Here is a 23,010-nt window from a genome sequence, read left to right as displayed (position 1 = left end):
AGCTTTTATTAGCTATGTTTGTCTATTTTATTACATGATATGTTTGTCTTGATATTGTTTGATTTGGTTTGTATGTATGTTTTATCATTTTAAGTATCATTGTGTATGTAAATTGTACTCCACAATGGATGTGTTTTAGAATTGTGGAATATATATATAAACTAAAATTAATAAATAAAAGGTTCTCATAGAACCCAGACAGCATGATTCTGTTAAAGGTTTTTCTTTTCAGAGCGGGATTGGATATTTAAAGAAAACAGGGCATGTAAATGAGGGACTTAGATTCATCACTGACTTGTTTTTCTACCAACTTTTTAAATCACCTTTTTCTTAAACTGACAAAGTCTGATGAATTTTTCCTGCTTGTGTAAGAGAGGCTAGAAGTGGTCAAAGTTAGGTGCACCCTTCCTTGCCAAGCCATCACCTCCATCTCAGTCATGCTTGTTCTGTAGCTGCAGTAATTTAAGTTATATTGTTGTTCTGGATTTTCAGGCCTCAGTACTGAAAGCAATCCGTTTAGGTAAGTTAGCCAGTTAAGACTTATCCGGCTAACTTACATGGGATATTCAGCTCTATGGCAGGTCTAACTTATCCGATTAACTTAACCGGATAAGTATGAATATCGCTACTTATCAGGCTAAGTATCCGATTCACTAAGGGGCAGATTTTAAAAACGTAAGCGCGCGCGTACTTTTGTTCGCGCACCCGGCGCAAACAAGACTACACCGGATTTTAATAGATACGCGCATAGCCGCGCATATCTTTTAAAATCCAGGGTCGGCGCGCGCAAAGCTGCACAAAATTGGCAGCCTGCGCGCGCCGAGCCACGCAGCCTGCCTCCGTTCCCTCCGAGGCCGCTCCGAAATCGAAGCGGCCTCAGAGAGAACTTTCCTTCTGGCGCCCCCCACCTTCCCTTTCCCTCCCCCTAACTAACCCGCCCCCCGGGCCTAACCAATTCCCCTCCCCCCTACCTTTATTTCAAAATTTACGCCTGCCCAAGGCAGGCGTAACTTGCACGCACGGGCCGGCTGCCGGCGCGCCATGTTCCGGTTTGGGGGCTGGTCCGGAGGCCGTGGCCACGTCCCCCGGAACGCCCCCGATGATGCGCCGGCCGCGACACGCCCCCGACATGCCCCCCAGGAAAGTCCCGGGACTTACGCGCGTCCCGGGGCTTGCAAGCATCGCCGAACATATGCAACATAGGCTTGGCGCGCGCAGGGGGTGGAAGGGGCAGCTTTTTGGGGGTTACGCGCGTATCTTATGCGTGTACCCCTTTGAAAATCTGCCTCTAAGGTTTTTTCCCCATAGACACAAAATGGGAGAAAAGCCTTAATGAATCTGGCCCTAAGTTAGCTGGATAAGTAGTGCTGCCCTGATCCGCCCACTGCTTGCCCACAACTCGTCCGGCTACCTATTTAGTCAGAAAAGTGACATATCCGGCTAAGCAGCAGCCGTTGAATGTAGCTGGATATTCAGCGGCCTCTACTTAGCCGGATAAGTCCAATTTATCCGGCTAAGTAGCATTTGAATATTAGGCTCTCAAAGTTTTGCATGCTTAGACTTTGTTTATATGTTATGCTACTACCTGGTGGTTGTAGACAAAAATTGCATTAGTATTTGCTTGTATTTTTCTTAACATAGATATGTGCAACTTTGGATCTGATTGGGGAAGCTTCAGAGTGTCCTGGGAAATTTGCTTCTGTGTATGAACTCCATTTTCTGTGAGTAGCTTGGATAAGCCTGCAGCACCAATCATATCACTGTCTCTCCAGAGCTCACAGAAAACATTGCTTTCAGCTAAAAAGGAGGATTCACACAGTTATAACAATTCAGAGACATAAGAACATAAGAATTGCTATACCGGGTCAGACCAAGGATCCATCAAGCCCAGTATCCTGTTTCCAACAGTGGTCAACCCAGGTCACAAGTACCTGGCAAGATCCCAAACAGTAGATTATATGTTGCGCTTCCTGGCCATGTCCGCTCCGTGGCCGGGCCTGCTCACCTGGCCCGACCGTCCACCAGCTCCACCCTGAGTCCCTGTGTCTTTCACGAGCGTCCCCGGCTCCTTCGCGGCCTTCCTCGTCGCAACTGTCCTCACACCGGGGCTCGGCGTTCTCGGCATCGGCCCTGCCCCCTAGCGCGCGCACGCAAAGCTCTTCTCAAGTTAAAGGGCCAAGCGCAGGAAAACCTCAGGCAGCACCAGAGTCTGACGTCACATGAGCAGGGTATTTAAACTGCAGCTCAACCCTTAGCTCATTGCCTTGGCAATTGGGTCGTACACTCCGGTGTGTCTAGTTTGCCTTCCAGCGTTTCCTGTTCCAGTGTCTCTTGTTCCAGCGTCTCCTGTGTCTCCTGTTCCAGCATCTCTGATTCTTCGTCTCTCCATCCCTGGTAGTACCCTCCGGACTGATCTCATGGTACTGACCATTGCTTGCTCCTGACTATTCTTGATTGCTGCCTGGAACCGACCTCTGCCTGGACACTGACTACTTCCGGATTGTCTACAGGTACTGACCCCTGCTTCGGCCTCCTGTAACCGCTAGACATTCTGGTTTGGACCTCGACTGCACACCCTTGTTCGTGGTGGGCACTCCTCTGCACTTCCTCTCTAGGAGACCCTGCGAGGCCCACCTAAGACCAGACAGCCCGGGTAACCAAGCTGAGGGAACCCCATGTTGCTATTGGTGAAGCTCCAGCTAGCCTCTGTCTCCTCCTGTGCTCCGGCTCTTGGTTGCAGGCGCTCTCCGGGTCCGACTGGAGGGCTGTACCAACCCTGCACCAGGCCAAGGGTCCACCTCCAGCGCAACAATATATCCCATGCTGCTAATGCCAAGAGAAATATTAATGGCTTTCCCCAAGTCTGCCTTGTTAATAAAAGTTTATGGACTTCTCCAGGAACTTTACAAACCTTTTTTAAACCTAGCTATGCTAACTGTAATAAATTCCTGAGCTTATTTGTGCATTAAGTAAAAAAGAGTTTTCTCTGATTTGTTTTAAATGTGCTACTTACTAACTTCATGGATCATCCTCTAGTCTTTGTATTTTTTTTTAAGTGTAAATAACCAATTCGCATTTACCTGCTCTATTCCACTCAATAAACCTCTATCATACCTCAGCCTACTCTTCTCCAAGTTGTCCAGCCCTAACTCCTTAGCCTTTCCTCATAGGGGAGCCGTTCAATCCCCCTTATTTTGGCGGCCTTTCTCTTTACCTTTTCCAGTCCAACTCTATCTTTTTTGTGATGCAGCAACTAGAACTGCACATAGTATTCTAGATGCGGTCTCACCAGGTAGTGATACAGAGGTATTATAACATTCTCCATTTTATTCTCCATTTCTTTCCCAATAATTCCTAACATTCTGTTTGCTTTTTTGACTGCTGCAGCCACACACTGAGCTGAGGATTTAATGTAACACTGGCCGGTCGCGGGAAAGGCCCGTGACTGTTCTCACTCACTCGAGCCTTCCTGAGCCTTAAAAGCAGCAAAGACGCCGCTGACACCTGCCTTTCTGAGCTGCTATGCTTCCCCATAGGTTTATGCACATGCAGCCATGCACACTATAAAATCCCCACGGCAGGAAAGTGCTCTCATGGCACCCTCCTGCTATTTAAGGCCTGCCTGCACTGCTCTTCCTTGCCTCAGCAACAGATACTCCTGCTTCTGGCAGTGCATGTTGTTCCAGTGTTCCTGATCCTGCCTTGCCTTGTCTAGCCTGCCTGTCCCGTTTTATTTGCCTTGCTCAGACCAATCAATCCTGTCCTGCCTCCAGCCTTGCATCGTCCCAGTCTCTCGTCTGCCTGCCTGTTACTGACCCTAGCTACAGACCCGGACTACTCTCTCACCTGCCGCCATCCACTGACCTCTGCCATGCACTCGGACTACTCTCTCGCCTGCCACCTGCCACAGATGTCAGCTATGAACCTTGTCTCTGCCTCACTTTCTGCCTGCCCTGACCCTTGGCTTGTATCTGATAGCTGTCTAGCCGCTGCCTGTCCTGACCTGAACTCTTTTAACCTATTTACCCTCTGGGACTTTCGCCTAAGTCCTTCTGGCCCCTGGAATCCCAAGATTCAACCCGTGGGGGAACAGGGTTGATGTAGGTGAAGCTCCAGTCTTGTCCCAGTCCAGGGCGCGTTCACCAGCTGTCAGCGTGGGCCCAGTAGGTTCGCCTACCAGGTTGCGTCAACCATGCCACAGTACAAGGGTCCAGGCTTCTTACACACAATGATGCCCACTCGCCCAGATCCTTTCCCTGGGTGGCAACTCCTAATATGGAACCTGACAGTTATTCATATTTGCATTTCATCATCTTTAGGTGCTATGTTTTCCAGCAGTTGTTCTTAATAAACGTTTTGGAATCTAAGAACTGAGTCTGTCTATGTATATCAAGAAGAATCAGGAGTTCAGCTCTCTGTATAAACGAACAGAGTAACACCTGGCAAGGAGAGGATAAGGCTGAGGCCTTGCACAAATGCAGGCTCTGTTCTCTGCCGTCTTCCTCCCCATCTGACACATTATCTTTGTTTTGTTTGCTGTGCAGAGCAACAAACATGAATTCTTAGAAATTCAATTGTACAGCGATGGTAATCTCTGTGTAAACCACAATGGGATGAGTGTGCCACTTGATACACTGACTTTATATCTAAAAATAAACGGCAGGGCTGCAAGCTAACTTTTTTACCTATCTACAGGAAATGTCACCTATGCCACAATTATTTTGTGAAAATTTGATTCAAATATTGTTGCTATGAGGAAAAAAAGCTTGAAAAAAAATACAGATTGGTGGTAAAAAAAAGTTGATAGCACTATAACACTCCAAGGATGTATGGAGGGAGTTTATACATCTGTGTATTAAAATGAAATGGTATAACAGATCAGTTTATCCAATGAGATGTGACTGATGACAAACAGCTACTTGATGATATCACAAAGGCATGCAGACAGGTACAATGAAACAATGTGAAACAATTACATTTCTACTGAGCATTAGCTGAATTATCATTCATGTGTGGCATAACCAAAACGCACAATGGCCATCCATTAAGTCCAGGAGTTAAGCTCACCGCTCACTGGAGACAGGGGAGTTTTTATAATTAACTCCTGGTTTTGCTACTGCTGGGTTATGGAATCAAAGCCTTTAGAAAATAAACAGTCTTTCTGTATGTACTGCATACAGAGCGGGTTAATTCACCCATTTTGCTGCTGGAAAGCAGTCAGAGGCAAATCATCACATAAGTGGAGCTATGCAGGGAAAAGAGAGGCTATCTGCACTTACACCTAGTTTGAGCAGTAGGAAATATTCCGGCTGGAGGTCTTGGACAGGCGAATAAAGGGGCGGATTTTCAGAGCCCTGTTCGCCTAAATCCGCCTAAATCCGGGCGGATTTAGGCGAACAGGGCCCTGCGCGCCGGTGCGCCTATGTTCAATAGGCCTACCGGCGCGCGCAGACCCCGGGACTCGCGTAAGTCCCGGGGTTTGGTGAGGGGGGCGTGTCGGGGGCGGGCCCGGTCGGCGCGGCGTTTTGGGGGCGTGCCGGCAGCGTTTTGGGGGCGGGCCGGGAGCGTGGTTATGGCCCGTGGCGGGCCGGGGGCGTGGCCGCGCCCTCCGTACCCGCCCCCAGGTCGCGTCCCGGCGCGCTAGCCGGGACGCGTACTTTTGCTGGCGCCTGATGCGCCAGCAAAAGTACGCCAATTCGCGCTGTTTGTAAATCTACCCCAAAATGAGCATCTCTAGGAGAGGGAGGGCAGTGTGAACTGTTAATTGTGGGAAGGGCTGTGGGTGGAGCAGTCTACTGGTGAGTACAGGCGGGCACTCCAAATATCCTTTCAACTTCATTATGGCCTGATCAGCGGGCTCCATAATATCAGATAGTTGGCTGATGCCAAAACAACGCCAAATGGTGAATCCGCCCATATGTTTAAGAAAAGGTCTTGGCGCTTCCCTATCCATTTCACCGTCTTGGACTTGGGCTTGAGGATCAGTTTTCTGTGAAGGGAGGTGATTCTCAGGGAGTTCCCTCGTCCCTGCTTTGGCACACAGTAGCCGAGGAGCCTGAACAGGGATGGGATCTTCCCCTGAATTATGCAACCAAGTATGGTCCCAGGTTATAATAAACTCCCGTGGTTTCTTGGATCCTCAAAATCCGTTTCTATCCCAATTAATCCCTCTCTTCCCTTTACAAGCTTCTGCCATTCTCAGCCATCTCTTTCCTAAGCCTCCATTTATTTCTTATTTTATTATTGTTTTTAACTGTGATTTTCAGCAAACACCATTACTGTGGCGTGATCTGTTTTTCACTTATATATTAAGGCAAGGCCATCTTTTGCTCTGACCTGCTCATTCTGTTTTGACCTGAGGAAAGGAGTGTTACCTCCCAAAAGCTAGCAAGAAATGGATGAACTGACAAAAACCATTGCACTCCATTCCTGCCAAATTCACAGGAACAATTCAGAAACAAAATATCCCAACTCTTTATTTTTAACCTCCTGTTTCCATGATGAATATTCTTCATTTTCCTGCCCTTGAACCTCTCACTTCCTCATCTCCCAAATTCCCACTGCAGTATCAGTTCTTAGTCTTTTTATTGCATCTTCATAGGTTTGATTGTTACTATACAATGAAATGCATTCCCTAAGAGCAGGACTGCATTAATAAGAACATAATCATTTTTGGAATTTTTAGCCCAGCTTTCCAATTGATGCTCAAGGCAGCTTGCAGCAATATTAGAAATTCAGGAACAATCAGTTGCTAAACTGTGTGTCAGAACCCAGCAGTCCTTGCAGACCCCTGTTCCATCCTTCAGCCACCCTTGGAGGTGGCCAAATTTCCCCCAAAAATTAGAAAACCCTCATCCAGTTTCCTGCCCTCATGCCTCAACCCCTTCCTTTTCTTTAAAAAATAGATCCCAGCTGCCAGCCCCCACATTACCCATCTTAGCCCACCCTCCTTACCAAAATCATCCTGATGGACTAGTGGGGACCCCTGAGCTACCCCTCTGCTCCCAGACCCGGCGGTAGCCATTTAAAAAAAATGGTGATGGCCGCCCTTTGTCCCTATCATGTGGCAGGGGCTACCCAATGGCAGTTGTAGCCCCTGTCACATGAATTTTTTTTTTTATTATTATTTACCATTTTTATATACCGACAACTGTTTGCACATCCTATCGGTTTACATTAAAACATAAACAGCGTCGCCGTAAAGACAGGCATAGCCTTTACAAAGAACAAAAACTTAGCAAAAGGCTGAATACAGATTAACATGATGGGGCAAAGGGTCAGTGTCATGCCAGGTCCAGGAGTGAAGGGGTCGCTCCCGGGCTCCCACTAGACCACCAAGATGATTTTGGTAAGTCTGAATAACCCACCCTCCTGACTCCCTTCAGGAGGGTGGGTTATTAATAGTCCCGAGGGGGACTATTTTTTAAACAAAAAGAAGGAATTGGGGGTTAGGGCTAGACATAGGAATTTTTATTTTTATTTTTTTGCTAATTCTACCTTCTTAGAGGAACTTTAGCTATTTCTAGGGACAGTTTTGGAGTGGCACAGGAGTTTCTGGATACCCCCAGGTTACCTTGTTAGTCTAGGAAACTGGTGCACACTATGGGGCGGATTTTCAGAGCCCTGCTCGCCTAAATCCGCCTAAATCCGGGCGGATTTAGGCGAGCAGGGCCCTGCGCGCCGGTGCGCCTATGTTCAATAGGTCTACCGGCGCGCGCAGACCCCGGGACTTGCATAAGTCCCGGGGTTTGGCGAGGGGGGCGTGTCGGGGGCGGGCCCGGTCGGCGCGGCGTTTTGGGGGCGTGTCGGCAGCGTTTTGGGGGCGGGCCCGGGGGCGTGGCCGCGCCCTCCGTACCCGACCCCAGGTCGCGTCCCGGCGCGCTAGCGGCCCGCTGGCGCGCGGGGATTTACGTCTCCCTCCGGGAGGTGTAAATCCCCCGACAAAGGTAAGGGGGGGGTTTAGACAGGGCCAGGCGGGTGGGTTAGGTAGGGGAAGGGAGGGGAAGGTGAGGGGAGGGCAAAAGAAAGTTCCCTCTGAGGCCGTTCCGATTTCGGAGCGGCCTCGGAGGGAACAGGGGTAGGCTGCGCGGCTCGGCGCGCGCCGGCTATACAGAATCGATAGCCTTGCGCGCGCCGATCCAGGATTTTAGCGGCTACGCGCGTATCTACTTAAATCCCGCGTACTTTTGCTTGCGCCTGATGCGCCAGCAAAAGTACGCCAATTCGCGCGGTTTGAAAATCTACCCCTATGGGTCTGATTTTAAAAAGCATTTACTCGAGTAAAAACCAGGTTTACTGGGGTAAATTCACTTTACTTGAGTAAGTGGGTTTTTGAAAATTGCTACAATATATGCCATTGACTTGTCTATAGGATTTACTCACATAAGTGCACTTTACTTGAGTAAATGGCTTTTGAAAATTGCTACAATAGTAGCTACATTTACGCATGTAACTCCTTTTGAAAATTACCCCCTATTTGCAAAGGGCCTTTTTAAAAGCACTTACATGCTTAAAATGGGTTTTTACATATATAAATGCACTTTACCTGTGTAAGTGGGCTTTTGAAAATTGCTACAATATTTGCCATTGAATTGTCCATAGGATTTACTCGCATAAGTGCACTTTATGTGCGTAAATGGCTTTAGTATGTTACATTTATGCGTGTAACTCCTTTGAAAATTCACCTGAAAGAGTGCACACACAAAAGAAAACCCGATAGAAAATAAAATGCAAAATGTTGTGGATTTTTTCCTATCATTTTGTTCAGAAAACGATTTAGATAATTTCATTGACAATGTCTAGGTTGTTTCAGATGTCAGTACATCCCTATCAGTTGCTGCCCGAAAGCGTTGACAATCTAAGCGGGTACCTGAGATAACTGGAGATAAAGTGACACAAAGATCATTAGTGGGGGAAATCTAAACTTGGGGATTTGAACTCTGGTGACCCTGGTTCTCAATCCATTGCTAGCAAAAATGGATCTGTTTTGGGGGTTTTTTTTTACCACTACATGTTTGTACAATGATAAGGACGTAAAACATTTGCACTGAACAGAGATGTTTTAGAAGTTGTGACAGCAGTTGTGACAGCAGTGATATAGCTGCATTGTGTTTCTTGGAAGGCATGGAATAACCTGCACAAAGCAGAAGTTGTAACCCTAAAGGGAACACAGTGGGACTGGGGATTGGTTACCATGTGGGATTTTGATCTACCTCGGGTAGATGGGTATAAAATCACTGCTGGGCACATTAGATGGACCTATTTGTCTTCATCTACGGTCATTTACTATGTTGCTGTGATAAATCTAATTTATCCCAACACCCCTTAATAACAGAGAAGTTTCGGTCAGACCAAAGGAAGATTATAATTAGAAAAATAACTACATTTTGTCTCCTGGCCAGTTAAGTTCCTACCTGGGGCTTTGAGTTCATCACTGATGAAGGCGAGAAGCTCCCGATAGATGTGGCAGTACGGCACAGGCCAGGTAAGGAAGCTGTGGAAAGTCTTAATAGCTTTCTGAAGTAGATCACATTCTGGTGGAAAATGAGGGGTCTAGAGGGGGAAAAATATTGTTGGATGATTACAAATTGTCATTGGCACTATTCAAGAGGAAATGGATAAGGCCTTGAGATGAACCCATGGTTCAGAAAACACAAGGAGGCCAATGTACTAACCAGAGAACAATTTTGCACATCATTTCTGAAAAAGCATACACTATTTTTCTACCGGGACTGAAAGCAAATAAGCCCAGAACAAAAATAGCATGCGTGCTTCTTCTACAGGAAAGTTTGCAAAAAGTTCATGGAGGTTGTTGTTAAAGATTTTGCAAAATCGACTTTGCAAAGCCATTTCTGCACTAATAGCTAATGAGCTGCTTTGGATACTTTGTCATCACAGTAACACACTATTAATATAAAGAGACTTTTGCAAGCGTAAAAACTAAGGAGGTAATTTTCAAAAGGATTTACACGTGTAAATGTAGCATATATTGTAGCAATTGGCAGAAGCCCATTTATGCACGTAAAGTCAATTTACATACATAAAATCCATTTACACATGTAAATCCTTTTGAAAATTACCTCCAATGTGCGAAAGGTTTTGCAAAGCTGAAGAATTTCACAAAACCCACTTTGCACGCTAAAATAAGGAAAATATTTACAAAGGCGCACACCGACATGCACTATTTGACATTTTTGTGCACAAAACAGATTTTGTGAAAATGTTGCTCTCTTTAGTACATCGGCCACTAGAAATGTAAGAAAATGATTCCACAGTCTCCACTTTAGGATGAGCACCTGGGTGGGGAGTCAAGCTGCATTTCAGTTTGTCAGTAGTAGAAAATGAATTAAAATGCAGCCAACCCAAAACGCAGGACAAATTCAAGGCGAGTTTAGAACCTTTGATTATTTCTCAAACTGTAGAAACTTACGCATAGGACAGTAGAGTAGAACATTACAGCCAATGGCGTAAGAAGGTCATATTCACATTTTTCCTGGGCCTGTAGAAATACACACAAAAATAGCATCAGGAGCAATTCACTATCATGGAAAGAAATGGCTAAACTTATAATAAGTTTAGCCATCTTTATAATAATAAACTTATAATAACACATGGCAAAAACCAGAAGAGTAAAAGCTGTAGGCTGCAAGAGGATCAGCAAATAGACCCAATACCTACAAATTGTCTGCAAGGCTGCACGTTATTTTGGAATCAGTCAATCTCACAATAGGTTGAATTTAACCTAAATTCTTTTACATGTTAGAATGCTTAGGACTCAGGCACTGAAAATCTTTGTCATAAAAGCCTTTGAAGTCAATGAACTAAGGGGAGCTAAATTTCGCAAAGTCTGCTTCACGTGCAAAATGGAATTTAGTGCACATTTCCTGTGTGTGTGCTATTTGCTGTTTTAGCATACGAAGCGCCCTTTGCTAAAGTTTTCAGCTTCACAAATAGTAAAAAATGTGTGCATATTATACTTCCAAAATGTTATTTAAATAGCCAATGAGTTGCTGAAATGCAAAGTTATGCAAAGCAGCTAATTAACTATTAGTACAGAGTTAAAATTATGCACAAAACCATCTTTGCAAAGCCAGTTTTGTACAAACTTTATAATTCCATGAACCATAATTAATATTTTTGCAAAACATTCTGTAGTAAAACCATGCGCTATTTTACTACCAGGCATATTTGCAAGAAAGTCCAAGAAGAAAAATAGCATGCTCTATTTCGCAAACAGCGCATGAGCTTTTTCTCAGGGCTAGTATCGTGCCCTCTTTGTCTTAGCTCCAATTGCGCGCTTGCCTCATGCTAATATAGCAACGGCAGCAATTCTACCCAACAGATCAAGATTAGGCAGGAATCCTGTCACGTACTGAAATGCACCCCATGGGTTTCTGCCCAATCAGTAATCATCACCATTACATTGGAAAAGACCACTTACCCAGGTAAAAAGGCTTAACAGCAAAGTTCCCTCCTCAAAATGTATCCAGAAATATGCACGCTACTTTTAGCCACATTAAAAAGACGTATTCCTATGGGCTCGTTTGGGGCAGAGGGAGGACAATAGCACACACAGACAGGATTTCCAAATGCATGCATGTTATTTTACCCCCCCCCTGCAGAGCCGGCTGCACAATATCAGGTAGAAAGTATGCTTTTAATTCGTGCACTTTGCATCTCTTCGTTTTCAAAAGGGAAGCAACACAGGGTGTTCTCCTTTGATAACTGGTACAATGCACATGGGCTACTTTGCACATGGCCCAGGCTACTGAAAACTGCCCCTAAAATATTTACTGCAGTGAGAAGATCAAGCCAGTAGGACACATGGTATAGTGGCAGGCAGATGCCTACAGTCTCAAAAAATAAAAAAAAAAACAGGAAATTCAGTTAGCTCTATCTTAATTGAAAATATATGGAAATCTAAACAATATCAATGTTGAGAAAAAGAAGTATAATTAGAAGGAAAATTTCCCAGGTAAAACAGGTTGGCTGAGAATTGTCCACTCTGAGTCTGTACCCAGGTTAAAGCATGCACAGTGTACTTTTATCTACGGGAAAAGTGGGTGGCATCAGAGGTTGGGGAAGGCAACAACCCACGTAGTTTCAAGGTTTTCAAACCCCTTGCGCTTTTTTTGCTCAGGGGAAAAGTATCCACAGAAATATCAGCAGCAAATCCCTGCGGGTACTTTTTTCCTCTGGCAATTTTTAAAAAGGAAAGCAGGTAGGGACTTTGCGCCAGTGCGGACGCTTTCGATACTTGTCCCCCCTTAATCTACCGCAGTACAAAGCTTTTCTCCCGGGCATCAAAAACAATGGCTGAGAAATCAAATCCTCAGCCCAGTTGTTGTAATAGTTAACATGCTTAACCCTTCCAAACAGTTTACCAAACCACTCCACATGTCTATAAAAATATTGATTTCATTTAATTAAAAATATTTGGGGGGGGGGAAATGTGGACTAATTTGCTAAACCGCTCATAGTTCTGCAAGATTTTAACATAGCTTTATCCTAAAATGACAGTGCTAGCTTGATGGGTTTTTTTTCCCACGCCGAGACTGTTTAGATTTGGCTACCTGCAATGGCCAGCTGGAAAGGTCAAGGCTAACGCTGAGCTACAATAGCAACAGACTATAAATTTCTTCTGATGGGGACAAGTGGGATGCAACAATAAAAGAAAGAAAAAAAACAAGCACAGAACAGAGGGTGTAGTACACAGGATGTTCGCCGACACGCTGTAGTCCATGACAGCCAATGCCAAGGCAATGGGATGCGCAAACAGAAACGTGCCATTGGCTTTCAGGATTTTCCAGGTTTCCTTCTGGAAGCACCTCTTCCGTCTTCTTTCCCTGCAACAAATCTCTGCTTTCCTCCTCCCCCCCCCCCTCCCCCGATGACAATGGCCAGCACACAATGCAGAATAGAACAGACCCAAACAGTTCCTAGGTACACATGGGGGCAGCTGCTATTGTCCGAATCCCCTCTGGTGCTGTTAATAGCGCCACTACAGGAAGACACCTTCCTTTCTGCTGCTGTGCAGGGCACAGATGTTAACAACACTCCCGGCTCCCTGTGCCTTATCCCCCCCTCGCTCTGCAGTTCCCACCGTGAGTCCAGCATCAAGACCCGACTCAAAAGGAAGGCTGCGTCCGGCCTTGCAGCGCTGCAGCTGGGCATTTAAGTGAACATTTGCTGGCTGTGTGAGACAGCGGCAGTGCTCAAGGCAGCCAGCCACACTTTCTCCGGACCTTTCAGTAAATGGCTTTACAAGAATTACAGCCTTTCTCCCTAGCCAGCCTGGGAATTGTGGGGTATGGAGCGGGGGGGCGGGGGAAGGGAAATGAAAAGAAGAGAGGGAGCCGTAGTGAACAAGAGACACTGTAAATTGTATTCTAATTGAAATCAATATTTTTGCTGAATACCATAAAATGGGTACATTCTTTTTTTTAACTATTACTAATATTAGATTATTTTCAAATGAGTAGCTATTTGTAGGTGAAAACAGAATTAGGAAAACTGATCTCATAAAATCTTGTATTTCCTTATTCTTAGAAAATCTCCTGGACCCATTTTTAACCCTTTGTTGTTGATCTTCTTCTAACTAACCATCCTGAATGCCTAAATCTTGCTTTTCTGTAGTCTTGCAGTATTTTTGGGAGGGGTGAGGCGAGGCGAGGTTCTCTCCTGCTGCCTCTGTCCCTAAACGTTCTCCGGCCTGTGTGTGTGTGTGTGTGTGTGTGTGTGTGCGTGTGCAGTAAGCGTCACTGTTGCACGCCTTAGCCAGCCGATGTCCCCGGCCTCCCCTTACCTCCTGGGTTTGCTGCAGGATCTTCTCAAGAAGGATGAGGAAGTTGTCTGGGTCCCTGCTGACTAGCTCCTGCAGGCTCCAGCAGTTCAAGCACAGTCCGGCTGCCAAAAGGAACACAGGCCAGCATTATCCTCACACGCTTGCTTAAAGTGATCGGAGACAAATGGAATATCATCAATACACTGAGCCAAAATGCTACAATTCTTTGCTTGAATCAATATTCTGATGCCCTATGTTGTGATTAGGGCAAAGAATTGACTTTACCAAAGACCTAGGTCCAATTTCATGTCCACTAGTCACTGTGAGGCCAATATTCAGAAGGCCGTTTAGTGGACAAGTTATCTGGCTAAAGTTAGTCATATAACATCTCCTGTATATTCAATGGGATAAATGTCCTGCTGAATCTACTTGTTTAAAGTTATCTGGCTACAAGTACCCAGCTAACTTTAAAATCTAACCGGTTATGTTTGAATATAGCCGGTTAGGTTTTATTCTTGCTACTTATCTGGATATCTTTAAAAGATATCCAGATAAGTAGCGCTGTCAATATCAGTATTACTAAGATAAAAGATATCTGGGTAAATAGCACTGCCGTATCGGCATTACAAAAAAAAAAAAAAAAAAAGAAATCAAAGTGCTCGCTGTTGCAGTTGGGTGCTGCAGGCAGGATGGTGGACCCTTGGGCCGGACTACCCAGGGTGACCGGGTAGGCCGGGAGGCGGAGCCACAGGCTGGCGGTGTTCACCCGGGAAGCAGGAGCCCCCCAGGAGGAGCCCGTGGGGTCCTGGAACCTTGGGACTTGGGATATCAGCTCAGTCAATGGCAGATAAAGCCTGGGCAGGGAGTGTAGTAAGAAAAGTCAAAAGAGTGAAGAACAGTCTCTAGGCCGGCAGTGCAGGTCGAGGGCCAGCTGATGACAGGACAGCAGGCAGCAGCGATACCTGTAGTAAGCCGGACCGTGAGGCAGAGTTCGTAGAGTACTGAAGCGGGAACCGGCTGAAGACTGGAACGGAGTCTGTAGCTGGCTGTGAACTGGAGCAGGCTGTAGCCTGGAATGGCGTCTGTAGCTGGCTGTGGATTGAAGCAGGTTGTAGACTGGAATGGAGCTTGTAGCTGGCTGTGAACCGAAGCAGGCTGTAGCGGAATCAGGAACGGACCAAAGTCGGAGGCAGGCGGCAGGCTGAAGCGAAGTCAGGAACGGACCAAGGTCGGAGGCAGGCGGCAGGCTGAAGCGAAGTCAGGAACAGACCAGGGTCGGAGGCAGGCGGCAGGCTGAAGCGAAGTCAAAGGCAATCCAAAGGTCAGTCAGGAACGAGGAACAGACGAAGCGCAACTCAGAACTACTAGGCAGTAGTGAACCTTGTTGCAAGGCAAAGAGAAGGCGTCCGGACGCCGGTTATATCAGGCTACGGGCGTGGTGTAATTAGCACAGGCGGGGCCAGACTTCCGGGAACTGAGCGTACATAGTGTGCGTCCTCACGCGCGCGCGAGGCAGCGGGGAGATGGGCAAGCAATGGCGGCCGTCACGAGGAACCAGCAGAGCCGTAGGCGTCCCGGGCATGCGGAACACGGCGTTTCCAGTCCATTCCCTGGACTGCCACTCCCATTCCCGGTGGACTACCACCGGTGAGTAATTGAACATGAAAGAATAAAGGGATTCTGAAATTTTTTTGTGGGGGGGAGGGGGCAGGGCTGAAGTGACGAAAGCATTTTGGGGAAGGCACTGGATTCAAGTGTGTGGAAAGGTGGAAAGTGACGTAAGAAGCATTAGGAACTGTGTTTGCCTTTTTGTGATTTTTGAATTCAAGAAGCTGTTTCTTTCTTGCCTTGATTGTGTATTCTGATTGGTCTCCATCTTTTATGATATGTTGATTCTTTTCAGTAAAACCTTTTTTTTTTTTGTTTGGAACACAACTCTCAAAGTATGGACTGGATGTCTGTAAGAATGATCCCCTTTAAGGTCCTACAGGTTTATCCTGTCCCCATCACAGAATTCAAATTCCCTATTCCTGCAATGAGTGGATCAGTGCTCAGCAGGGATTGCCAGTGCAGCCCTCTTGTTAAGGGGAGGGTTACATCTGTACCACAGAGCATAATCCTATATATGACCGCCTACTTCAAAGTCTTAATCATTAGTAAAGTTCAAAGAATCAAATTTAAAGGTTCCAAGTGTTTGCTGCTTGTCTCAAGAATTCTCTGGAAATCTTTACACTTTGTAAATAAACCAACTGAGTCTTTTTTAGTTAAATTCCATATAGTAGTTCTCAGTCCTTACCACAGACTAACCAACAGACATAAATTCATTAATTAATTTATTTTAAAACATTTCTTACTCGCTTAAAATCAAATAAAACTCAAAGCAAAGAACAATATCAAGAAGGTAGCTTTATTATAAATACATACAAAATGCCAACCAAGCAATATAGAATAACAATTCAGTGAGGAACTATTTGGCAGTTCTTCCCTCCTGCCAGCAGTGGGCCTTGGACTATCTGTTTCGTCCTCCCAGCTCGATGACCCACACTTCCTCCTGGTGGTCATTTTGTTCCAGTCTAGTCATTCTAGTTAGTCCTCCCAGCTCTACAGTCTGTACGTCCTGCTCATGGCCACCCTGTTCCTATTTGGACTCAGTTATATTCTAGCCTCACAGGCTGCGCTTTGCCAGAGCTTGGTCCTACTTTGTGGTCTTAGACTCTGGCCCTGTTTAACCTTACATTTCTTGTCCCCGTTTGATCCTAGTTTGCTTAATGTATGCAGTGATTCTACATTGCTTCTGTGGGTGCCCTCCTGACTCTCAGTTCCTGCAGCGGACTTCTCTTATGTCAGGCTGAAGACTCTGCGGCGCACGCAAACAGGATAACGTTGCAATAGTTGTTTTATTAGAGAAGCAAGCAACAGAAAATGTTTCTGCTTATGCACTGCAGGTAACCTGGGTGCAAAAGAAGTATGATTTGGCTTATACTCAGTCCAGATAATCAGTGGAGACCTTTACACAGTAGAATCCTTCCAGACACAGGACAGATACAATTGTAGACACAGCTTTTCCAGTTTGACAGTACAATAGCACATTAACATAGCTTGAAAAGAATTCATGGGTCTCCTCGGGGATTCTACACTTCTCTTTAACCTCCATGAAGTCTAAATGCTGGGTGTCCCAGTACACCTTTTGAGTCCCTAAGGACCAATTCAGATCCTCAGGGGCGGAATAAACTGACTTTGCCTTTCTCTGAGCGATCCCGAGGCTCACTGCAACGTACACCAGCCCCAAACCAGACAAACCCTGGTCCAAGACCAGAAGCTACATCTTTTCCCCTGACATCTTATTTCTGTGGATGCCTTCATGCCTTCAGGTTTGGGTTAAATGTTGTTCTAGCGTGTGTGCCTTTTACTTCCTGTTGTCCAAGTCCTGCCCGCCACCGGCAGCTGAGGGCTCAACCTGAGGGGGAAGGTGGCCACCTCAGGTGCTCCAGTTATAACCCGCCAGTCACGTCTCTGCACTGCCCACTCCTGATTTTAGCGTCACACCCTTTGCAAACTACACCATCACAAATTCAAAGTAAAATTACAACACAAAAACAAGAAAATATATATCAGATAGAACTGCCGCCCTTGCTATAAAGTATGGAGGAGACAGTATCATACTATGGGGCTGTTTCTTGTCAACAGAGGCTGGAACACTTGTTAGGATTGAAAGGATAATGAATGATAAACAGCATAAAAAAAAGAGAGTCTTAAAAACTGGCTACCTTCTGCTATAAGACTGAAACTAGGATAGAATATCCAGCTTTCAGCTTTAAAAGACCTGTGTAAAATGCCATGTCTTCAACTGGTTCCTAAATGGAAGTAAGTCTAATGAAATGAGCATTGCTCAGGAGCTTATTCCAGAGAATGGGGCCCAAAACATGTGTAACCCTTACCTGGGGTGTTTAGTCCCAAGGGCAATTCATCGCATTTATAAGCTCTGGGACTGCTCCGGCTAGCTGACTTCTTCCCAGCTGGACTCCTGATCCCTGGGGGGAATTCTGTCTATGGGGAGGAGACTCTCATCTAAGGCCCAGAGAATGAAAGAAACGTCCGTGTGTCTCTTGTGTGTATTTGAAGCTGTGGCATCCCTTTATTTATTTATTTATTTTGATTTTATTTTTTTTATATACCGATATTCTTACATAAAATGTAAATCAAACCGGTTTACATAAAACTGTAGAAGCAGGAAGTGTACTTCCGTTGTCTGATACAATGAACATTTATAATTTAACTTATTAACGAGCCAAAAAAGGTAAAGAAAGGAAAAGAGGGTTAGTTAAAAGGAGAAAAAGGAGAAAACAAGTATAAGATAAACAAGTATTAGATAAGGCACTAAGGATTGCACGAAGTGGTGCACAAAGGGGAGAACCTCTTTGTCGCACGACGACCTTTTAGAGGAAGATGCTAAATAAACAAACAAGACCAGGAGCTGGATGTTAAATAATAATTTACTAATTGGTTTAAGGCAAGTAAAAGTCCATCTTTAAATACGTGTGCAGTTAAAGATACAGACAGAGAGTGTTTCACTGTGGGTAGGTGTCCTTTTGTTTCAGCGCACTGGTTGAGCTTCCCATGGTCGTGTAAACTGTGCACTCAGTGGCTTATCTGGGATCCCTAAGTCAGGGGTCTCCCTACTAGCACAGTGAAATCCGACCTTATAGTCCAGCATCTTCCCCAACACCCAGTTTTGTGTCCTGGTCCCAGATTAATGGAGCTCCGGATGGGGGTCTCCTCATTCTTCCTCGACTCTATTAAGCTGATCGCAATGGATGATTCCTCGGGTTGAAAAGTCTTTGGGAAGGAACCTGCTGATCCAGCCAGGCTCCCAGTGAAGAGGGGAGACTTAAAACCTCTCCACAACAAAAAAGTGCATTTTCCTTCTTGAAAATAGGATACATTTCGGCCATCAAAACTCTTACTCAGAAAGATCTGTCACCAATCTTGCCCACCTAGGGAGCAGAGTGGTGTGCAGGGGGACTTCAGTCCTCTGGCTAGAGAGCCCTTTTGCCCCAGAGGGAAATCTGAAAAAAAATCTATCATGGTGAACTAAATACTTAGGGATCCTCTGGCAGGCTGTGCACAGAGGCCAATCCCCTACATAAAGGGGGAATCCCGATGCGGCAGGAGGCCTCAGCAAAATTCTACATCTCTGGTGTCTGCCCTAAAATGACACTAGCCACACCTTAAACCACAAAGTGGCTGGTTATAAAGGGAGCGAGTAACCAATTACAGCTCCCCTCGGTGAGAGGAGAGTGAGAGGGATGGATAGCTCTAAAGTTGTTTAGGCAAATGAAATAGAACTAAGGATATTTCGTGGCGGACTGGCGGGCCCGGCCACACATGAAAATGCTCTATTGCATGTACCCACCAAATGAACTTCCCAAACTAATGGGACAGTTAACAAACCTTCCTCCCGGGATAAAAAGTACAGTATCTTTCTTGGACTATAAGTTACCCAAGGTGTCTCTAAGATAGAGGTTCCCAGCACACTCAAACTCTTAAATACTAAACATAACAGCTTAAATGTTGCCTCCCACACCACAGGCAGCCAATGCAGCTTTTTCAGTTCTGGAGTCATATGATCCCTAAGCTCGCTTCCAGTGGGAAGCTAGACCACAGCATTTTAAACCATTTGTAAATGCCATAACACCCTGCCAGGCAAGTCTATGTAAAGGGCATTTCCATAGTTCAGTCAGGAAATCACTGATGCTAGGGTCAAAGACATTAATCCTGGAATATCAAACCAACGCTTGATCATTTTAATTTTTCTTAACTGGTAAAATTTATTTCTTTATCTGCCAGCATGTTCAATGTTTCTATGCTTTGTTGTAAGAAATTTTTAAATTACAATATAAAATAAAAAGTTATGTACTGGAGAAAGAATTATGTTAAGTCGCTTTCACTTATTGCACATTGAAAATAGTCACCACCACCCACTATAAAGAACATTTCTCTTTATTGGCCAAATGGTCCACAGAATAAGTTGTGATGTATGTGAGGAGGAAAACTCGCTTTCAACTTTCTGGTGAATGAGCTCTTGGTTAATCAGGTGTCAGCCTGGGTGTCTCCAGGGAGCCAAAGTACCTCACCAGGAGACACACTTGAATAACCAAGAAATACTTTGCTCTCCTAAGCTTTGTAGTCAGTAACTTTAGCACATCTCCCATTCACATTACTGCTGATCACTGAAGATTCATCGGGAAATCCAGATGCTCTCTGATTATCAGCCTTTTCTGTTGCATTGGAGGTGGACCCTTGGCCTGGTACAGGATTGGTACGGCCCTCTGGTTGGACCCAGAGAGCGCCTGCCACCAGGAGGCAGAACACATGAGGAGACAGAGGCTAGCTGGAGCTTGACCAATAACAGTCCGGGGTTTCCGCAGGTTGAGCCCTTGGGTACCCAGACCGCCTGGACTTAGGTGGGCGTCAGATGGTCTCCCGGAGAGGTAGCGGAGGGGTGTGCCCACCACGAGCAAGGATGCAAGGCTGATGCAGGTAGGATGGACTGGATCCGGAGACCTCAGGGAGGTAACAGTTCAGGAAGGTTCTCCGGGCGAGGCAGGAAGCGCCTGCGGGTCTAGTCAGGTGGAAGCCGTGGGTGGATTCCAAGCAGGTTGGCCTGGTAGTCACCGTAGGCCAGAAGAGAGTGTCCGAGTGAAGCGCAAGGGTCAGAGCCAGAGTATCAGTCCAGAAGAGGTCAGCCAAAGCAGGGGTCAATACCAAGGTCAGTCTGAGCGTAGTCAAGGCAAGCGAGGGTCAGTTCCAGGCAGCAGACGAGAATGGTCAGGTAGGCAGAGGTCAGTACCAGAGATCAGTCCGAAGGGTACTACCTGGGGAAGGATGCAGGAACACACGGAGACTCAGGAACAAGGAAACGCTGGAACACGGAGATAGGCAAACTCAAAAAACCACGGTGTCGACCCGATTGCCAGAGTGAAGTCCTAGGGAACAGTGCCTTGCTTTTATACGGAGGCTAGGTGATATCATCGGGCTGCTCCGCGGAGCTAGTTCTTGCCCTTGGCCCTTTAAAGGGTCGGGTGGTCCGCACGCGCACGCCTAGGGGTGGGGCCAGCGCCGGGGAGGACGCCGCGCCCCGGCATGGAGCTAGGCCCGACGTGGTGGGCCTGGGAGATGCCACTGCAGAGCGCCGCGGGCGTGAGGTACTGGCAGCGGCAGCAGGAGAGGACGACCCGGGGCCCCGTTAGCACAGGAGCAAGGTGAGCAGGCCCGGGCGCAGACCTAGCGCGGACGGAACGCACAACATTTTCTTCTTGCTAGAAATCAGCAATAATCTTGGAGTGCAGTAGCTGTGACATCAGTCCATCATCTTAAATGTGAATGGCCATGCCACAAACATGCTAATATAGTAAGCTGTAACAGTACAAGAGACCACACAGGCTCTTTCTTCAGAAAATCCGTTTTTTCCAGAATCAATGTGGCCTACTCTTACTTTGTGGTCTCTTTTTGGCTAAGATCAAGCATGAGGTCTGAACAATTAGCTAAGGATAGTCCCTTCTTTAAATTGAGAACCTATACAATATGGTGGTAGTTGTGGGGGGGGGGGTGTCACTTGGCCATCCAACCAATTTGTGGGACAAGATTATATAATGGCCATAGCCATAGCACAAAGATTAAACCTTGTTACAAAAAAAAAAAACAAAACCCAAAAAAACCACTGTAGTGATATAATAAATTAGAGGTCAATTTATTCAGTTTGAGGCCAGAAAAGATGCTGTGGCAAATATTTTAAAAAAATGGGATTCAATGGTTGAACAGAGACTGACCAAGAGGCTGATAAGGCAAAATTTGCATAATAAAGTATTTCCAAGGGCAGTTCCAAGATGTAGAATGCATTAATCAGCCTTATTACAATATATATGATCCTCATTATCACTTTCCCAGTATGCAAAGTTGCTAGGTGACTTTAGTCCCTTATAGGGAAAAGGCATAGACCTGACATCAGCCCAAAGCAAGGGTAAGAAGCCAAAAACAGTTACTCACACATCAATCACATGCACACCTCATTTGAATATTCTTACAAATACTTATGCACTCAAGTTCCATAGGATTCAATGGAGAAAAAATTCCAGCATTTGCACACATGCAAGTCTGCTTATTAAAATGCCAAAAAAAGGTGAAATGCCTTGCAAATTGCACGTCATGTGGAACTGCTAGCATGCAAGGCCAGCATGTATCAAAATGTCAAAAACCTTACTTCTCACAATTGTCCTATCCATGTAGGTACAGTATTTAGAGGATCCTGACCAAGCACACTTTTCCTTTACATACACCTTGCAGTTCTCACCCCCTGCATTGCTGGCATGGCCTTTCCAACTCACTGTCCCTGTCACGTATCAAAGGGCAGCAAGTCCAGGGTCACTGAGCAACGAAGCCTCATTTTCCATACACAATGGCTCTGTACTTCATCCCTTACACTACAGTTGTGCCTTCAGATATCCCAATCCTGCCAGACCTCTGCCATCTTCTACACCACTGGGATGATGCCCTCTAGAATCAGATTCCTCACCCACCCCTCTGATGTACATGTTTATATCTCTACCCATGTATAGCTGACAAAGTGGTCTCTTTTCCTCAAAAACTTATAGCCTAATAAAACTTTTCTTACTGCAGACTAACATGGCCACCCTTCTAGAAATGATACTTACTACATTATAGACAAACACATATGAAGACAAACCGCAATTGTTGCCACTCAGCCTTCTTGCCCTCTCTCTAAAAGCTGATGTTTATAATTACAAAAGAGCACAGGATACCTTTGCTATGGCAAGGCAGCGTAGACATGCTTCCTTTAGATGCTGGTAATGTGCCACCCTAGCAATTGTGCTGGACACAGTATAAACATGCAGGAATCAAGTGCTCATGCTTATTATCTGTCAGAGAGCAACACTGGCCATCACCCCAGCCAGCAACCATCCTTCCTCCTGCTGGCCCTCTGGGACTGACAGTAGTATAAGGAGGACCTCATCTGTCAGATCCTCCTGCCAGCTCCAGCAAATCTGGAACATCTTATCTTTCTTTGTAAAAGGGGTAGGGTCCGCTGCATACATTATTAGTCCAATGTGTGCTGTCAGAGTGACTATGAATCTTTTCTAGACTAATAATAGGCTCTGCACCTGTTGGACTTGGTGTACTAATGTCTTTCTTCTTTTTAAATATTTTGC

The 23,010-nt window shown here is 45.8% G+C and overlaps 1 protein-coding gene across 1 annotated transcript in view; it reads right to left on the bottom strand.

The window, feature by feature from the left end:
• PIK3R5 (phosphoinositide-3-kinase regulatory subunit 5) overlaps positions 1 to 23,010 on the bottom strand; it is a 231,083-nt gene that overhangs the window by 103,736 nt on the left and 104,337 nt on the right. Inside the window, exons 3-5 of the mRNA XM_029600332.1 lie at positions 13,805 to 13,905; positions 10,430 to 10,498; positions 9,414 to 9,552 (exon numbers count right to left, since the gene is read on the bottom strand). Coding sequence (XP_029456192.1) covers positions 9,414 to 9,552; positions 10,430 to 10,498; positions 13,805 to 13,905 — 309 coding nt within the window. The remainder of the gene's footprint in view (positions 1 to 9,413; positions 9,553 to 10,429; positions 10,499 to 13,804; positions 13,906 to 23,010) is intronic.

This window comes from Rhinatrema bivittatum, chromosome 4, assembly GCF_901001135.1.
Source record: "Rhinatrema bivittatum chromosome 4, aRhiBiv1.1, whole genome shotgun sequence".
Classification (NCBI taxonomy): domain Eukaryota; kingdom Metazoa; phylum Chordata; class Amphibia; order Gymnophiona; family Rhinatrematidae; genus Rhinatrema; species Rhinatrema bivittatum.
This window is presented reverse-complemented; position numbering and strand designations above follow the sequence as displayed.